This window comes from Perognathus longimembris, chromosome 1 (assembly GCF_023159225.1).
Source record: "Perognathus longimembris pacificus isolate PPM17 chromosome 1, ASM2315922v1, whole genome shotgun sequence".
NCBI lineage: Eukaryota > Metazoa > Chordata > Mammalia > Rodentia > Heteromyidae > Perognathus > Perognathus longimembris.
The window spans coordinates 5,003,539-5,008,970 of record NC_063161.1 but is presented as its reverse complement, the minus strand read 5'-3'; the positions used below and the strand labels follow the sequence as shown (position 1 = coordinate 5,008,970).

Here is a 5,432-nt window from a genome sequence, read left to right as displayed (position 1 = left end):
TCTCGGAGAAAGCTTCTAGAGCCAACTGATTTATTAAGGCGGTGTAAGGGGAATTGATAGCGAGAGAAGGCGATCGGCCGGGACGCCGATAGGCTGAAAGCTGTCACATGATCCCCTTGAGCTAACGTCACTCGAAAGCGCCGAGCCAGGGCGAGACTGGGAGGCACCTGGGCAGGCGGGAGAGTTGGGGGCTGGGTGCAAAGCCGGTTCTTCTGGTTCCGGACCCAGAGAACGTAGCCTGCTTCCGCATCCCCCAGGGCTGGGTGAAGGGCGTCAAGCCCCCCACCAAGTCTAAAGGCCGGATCCCAACAGGGTGAGACATGGGTTTGGAAAGGGGGGGCGGTCCTGAGGAGGCTGCAAGGGGGTTCTGCTTAGAGATGCAAGGGGCAGTTCTGCGTAGAGCAAGCAAATTCCGCCACTGGGGTGGGAGTGGGGACGTGGTACCCCCTCTAGCGAGGCACAGCACACAACTTGTAGAGAGTCGGCACCACCAAACCTTCAGAGAACCCAAAGTCGCTGGGCCGGGGCTGGCCGGCGGGCACCGAGAAGCTGAAGCGCTGCAGGAGGCAGGTGAAGAAGAGGAAGAGCTCCATGCGCGCCAGCGGCTCCCCCAGGCATGCGCGGCGGCCTGCGGGGGACACGCGCAGAGCGCGGTCAGCTGGGGTCCGGAGCCCACGGCCCAGGCACCCGGCCAGGGGACAGGGAGCCGGGCCCCGCGCCCCGTGCACCTGCTGAGAAGGGCATGAAGGCCTCGGGCTTCACAAAGCGGCCCTGGGCGTCCAGGAAGTGCTCGGGGTGGAAGCGGAAGGGCTGCTCCCAGACGCGCTCGTCCTTCAGCACCGAGGACAGGTTGGTGAGGAGCATGGTGCCCTAGGGGGAGGTGGGGTTAGGGGCATCTGGATTCTCACACTGAACGGGGCCTCTGCCGGGGTTCCTGCTGTGGCCTGTGTCTTTCCATCTGTCCCTGGGCCCCTGACAGCTCCAGGGCGCCGCCCTTGTGGCCATAGCAGGTGGGGGACACATTCCCACGGGGCGGCATCACCCTCAGCCCCCATGTGGTGACCTTCCCACTGGCCCTGCAGGTCAGCCATTCCCAGGCGGCAGAGGCGCTCAGCACAGGGGGGAACTTTCCTCCTGCGTCCTTCAACAGAGGATGATAAATGGGGTCCGACACGGTATTATGTGCTCAAAACCCAGGCCAGTGTGGATGGCAGCTGACCACTGCCCGGGACGACGGGTGCCAGGCCTTACCTTGGGGATGAGGAAGCCCCGGATGTCAATGTCCCGGGACGTCATGTGGGGCACGCCCAACGGGACAATGTCGGCAAAGCGCTGCACCTCGTGGATCACGGCGCTCGTGAAGGGCATGCAGGCCTGGTCCGCCATCTCTGGCTGCCGCCCCTGCCCGATGACCTCGTCGATTTCCTGCTGCACGCGGCCTGCAGGGTCAAGCAGGGTCACAGCCGTCAGTCCCCGCGACTGGGCCCCGGACCTGCCTCAGCCTCTGTGCCAAAGCCCAGTCCTGATGCCACTCTTCCTGCCTCTCCCTCGCCCCCAGCCCAGCTGGCTCACCCTGCACATCCGGGTGCAGGATCATGAGTAGCAGGGCCCAGGACAGCGTGATCGAGGTTGTCACCATCCCAGCTGTGAACAGGTCAGCCACCACCACGCGCAGGTTGTCCTCATTGAAGCTGCTCTCGGGGTTCCCCTTGGCCTGGGCAAGAACAAGGTGGCTCTGGGCTTAGGCAGCAGAGGACAAGGCCCCACAGCGCCCCACTGTCTCCCACCAGCCTGGAGCCTGGCCTCACCTCCCTCAGCCCTGTGGGGTAGGGGCGGCCACACCTCACCTTCTCCACCTCAGCCAGGAAGGCGTCGGTCAGGTCTCGGGGCGGCTCATGGGGGTCCCGGGTCATGCTGTGCTCGGTGAGCAGCCCGTCCAGCAGGGCCATGAAGGCCTTCTGTCCAGGGAAGACCTTGCCAGGCAGCCCTGGGATGCGCAGGAGCGCAGGGACCACGTTCACCAACTGTGGGAGCAGAGGGCGGGGGACGTCTGTGCTCCCGGTACAGGGGGGCCATTCTCCACCCTTGTGTTGTCCAGGATGGACACAGCCCCTGCCTATCTCTGGGGGTCAGCGATTCCTCTCCCCAGTGGCAGCCTCCTTGCTCTCTGTGGCTCCAAAAGGGACACAAGGGCAAGGTGGTTCCTCTCCAGAGCCTTCAGACCCCAGGTCCCTTCCCTCCTTCTTGCTGTCTGAGTTTCCCCAGCTCTATCATTGACCTTAGGTGTTCTCACCCCATGACACCTATGCAAATCCCTTCCCTGTGGCTCCAGCTGCAGACAGCTGGCCCTGAAAAGTCCCCTGGGTCCCCACCATGGATTTGATGCTTGACTCTTCCTTCATTTTGTCGTGCAGCAGGTCCAGCATGCTGTCCAGGGCGGCGTCGTCGTACTCGAAGCGGCGGGCATAGATGAGGGAGGCGATCACGTTGCACACAGCCTTGTTGAGCAGGGCCTTGGGGCTGAAGGGGCGGCCTGGGAGCGGCAAGGAGGCTGAGCTCTGCCCTCGTCCTCGCCGACCCGCCCTCCTCGCGGGCGCTCGCCCCGTCCCCGCCGCCGCTCACCGGCGTGGTCAGCGAAGGCCGCCCCGAGGCAGCCGGCCTCCTCGGTCACCCACTGCTCCAGCGACTTCTTGCCCAGGCCGAGGTTGCGCAGGGTGGACACGGAGAAGCGCCTCTGTTCCCGCCACGCGCTGCCATAGCGCGCCAAGATCAGGCCTGGGGGCGGGGCGAGGCGTGACGGAGGCCCGCCCCCCGTCCTGCGTCCATAGCTGATTGGACGATACAGAAGCCCATCCGCAGCTCTGTGCCAATCAGAGCCTTGGGCGAGAACCAGGCCCTCCAGGCCCCGCCCCCTCTTGCCTGCTTCCGGGGCCTCCCCCTGGTCACCGCCCATCCGTCCTCCCCGGGGCTCCTTTCCTCAGGTTGGGGCCTCACGGTGGCTCCCCTGGCCCCGTCCGTCCGCCCCCCAACCCCCACCCCCTGCCGCCCTTGCCTTGAGATCTGGGCCCGAAGCCCAGGTGTTCCAAGGCTGCCATGGGCGGTCGGTCGACGGTGTCCTCGCCGTGCTGCACCAGCGCCTCGCGCATGGCCTCCGGCCCGCTGACCACCACCATGGGCGTCCAGCCCATCTGCAGGCCGACCACGTCCCCGTAGCGCCGCTGCAGCTGCGGGGCAGGGCGGGGTCTTAGCAGACTCGGCCCCGTTCCCAACACCCTCAGGGCCGGGGCCCAGGTCCACCGGGCAGCGCGGGGAGGACACCTGGGCTCCGGGTGCCGGGGCCGCTTCCTCTCGGCGCAGGGAAGCCTCCCGGGGCTCCGCAGAACCCCAGAGCTGCCAGCAGAGCTCCAGACACCCCACTGTGCAGGAGGAAAGCCAGAGCTCCAGGGAGCTGGACGCCCGCCCAGAGCCCAGGGCCCCGCAGTGCATCCCGCCCAGTCCAGGGCCTGGCTCCTCCCTCCACCTGCTGCCCGACTGAAACCCATCCCGGGTCTCAGCCCTCAGATAATCGGGCAAATCCTAGTGTGGTTTCATCTCTAGCTCCGTACTACTGCATCCCAAACTTGCTTCTCAGCTCACCCCCACCCTTGCCCTGCCACACTTGGGTCTTGGAAAGCCCAGCCTGGTCGGTCTCCTCAGTGCCCCATCCCAGGAAGCCTCTCAATCTTTCAGGACTCAGCTTCCCATGTGGCCCGTGGCGTCTCAGCGCTGTCTCTGTGGCTTCCAGGGGCCTTCTTCTGTTCATCACCAGCTCCTCACCTTGTAGAAGCAGTATGGAAGATTCTGGAAATCCACGTGCAACAGGTTGCCCAGCCCTGGCAGTGGCACAGGGCCTGGCGGGTAGCGAGCAGCCCAGCGTTGGCGCCGGTGCATCAGGTCCACCAGGAGCAGGAAGACGGCCACGGCCACGGCCACGGCCCACAGAGCTTCTCCTGTCAGCAGCCCCATGGCTGCCTCGCTGCGCGCTGGGCTCCTCTGGACACAGCCCTCGTTACACCAGGACCGGGCTGGGCTCTGAACCAACCAGAAAGCCTCCCTTAGAAAGGTCATGAGGTTGAACTTTGTCTTCTGCCAGGAGTCCACCTGGGCACAGCACTATGGTGCTGGGCGGGGCCAGGGCAGCTCCCAGGTGGGGCAGCTGCAGAGGTCCCTGCCCCCCTTGCCCCCTCCCACTGGTGCTCAGGGTCAGATCAGGGCAGAGCCGGCAGGGGACCCACCCAACATCTGTCTCTCCCCGCCTGTCTGTCTCACTGCTCAGTGATGTCTGCCCCCACCCCCGCACCTCTAATGTGCCACAGTGTCTCCCACTCTTGCCCCCCCTCCCCTCCCCTCCTCTTAGAGGACAGGTGCACTGTGCTGCTCCTGGGCTTCCCTGCATTCCCTTAGTCACGGTGCTGATGAAAGGGATGGCGGAATACGAGCACACACGCAGAGATCCTCCGCCCGTACCCGAGTGTTTCTCATGACCTGAGTGGGAGCCCCAGGCAGGCTACTTTCCACACCAAGGAGGCTCATTGCACCTCAAAGTCCCTGAGGCCCAAAAGACAGGCGTGGTTGCACCGGCCTTCCGGCCCCAGGGCCCCGCGTGCTCCTGGTGAGATTCTGGGTGCCTGTGCCCGCCTGGTCTCCTGGGTCTTTCTCCCGGGGGAGGGGGAGGGGGTTGCACCAGGTGTGTCCTGCTCACCTACTGAGGCTGAGCTCTCCTTCCAGTCCCGCCCCAGCCCCGCCCTCCCCACTCCTCAGAGCGCATTTCCATCTGAGCATCACCTCCAAGGAGATAAGGGTGTGCCCTTTAGGAACCCCAAGCTGTGCTCCAACCCGTGCGGTCCTGTCCCCCTCACCTCCCCCGGCGCGCCTTCCAGGTCAGACTCGCTCACACCTAATCACACCTCCTACTCACCCCTCTCCAGCCCCTACTGCCTGCTCACACCCCCAATCCACCTGTGACCACCCCACTCTCACACACACTGACTATCTACACACACAGTCAAATGGGCGTGCTGTCTCAAGTTCAAGAACATTGGTTCCCAGCATGGGGCGGGAGCCCGGCCTCCTCCTGGCTGACCCTCCTGATTGTGGCCTCTCCTCAGCCAGGTTCGCGTCCCACCTGGCCCTGGTCCAGACATTGTTCTCCTGCCTACTCTGGCATATTAGAATTTGGATATGAAGAGACAATTGTGATGTTTTTGAGCTTATGAGGTATCTTGGTGGACCTAATGGTAGCAAGGATTACAGTCATGAGCTACTTAGGCAGTTAATATTGTTTCTTTTTTAAAATGTCACTTGGCCTGAACTCTTGGTTGGGGTTTATAATTGTTTTTCTCGTTGGAAGCAGTGTACAACTTGGAACCACCACTCTACTTCCTGTTTTGAGG

At 63.9% G+C, this 5,432-nt stretch overlaps 1 protein-coding gene across 1 annotated transcript; it reads right to left on the bottom strand.

Annotated features, from left to right (window-relative positions):
- Positions 1 to 435: 435 nt before the first annotated feature.
- LOC125357560 (cytochrome P450 2D17-like) lies at positions 436 to 4,130 on the bottom strand. Its single transcript, XM_048354529.1, has 9 exons — positions 3,817 to 4,130; positions 3,053 to 3,224; positions 2,623 to 2,775; positions 2,373 to 2,533; positions 1,848 to 2,024; positions 1,573 to 1,714; positions 1,252 to 1,439; positions 729 to 870; positions 436 to 628 (listed from the first exon to the last, which is right to left on the bottom strand). The coding sequence occupies exons 1-9, from the start codon at positions 4,105 to 4,107 to the stop codon at positions 450 to 452; spliced, it is 1,605 nt and encodes a 534-aa protein (XP_048210486.1). The 5' UTR covers positions 4,108 to 4,130; the 3' UTR covers positions 436 to 449.
- Positions 4,131 to 5,432: the final 1,302 nt, after the last annotated feature.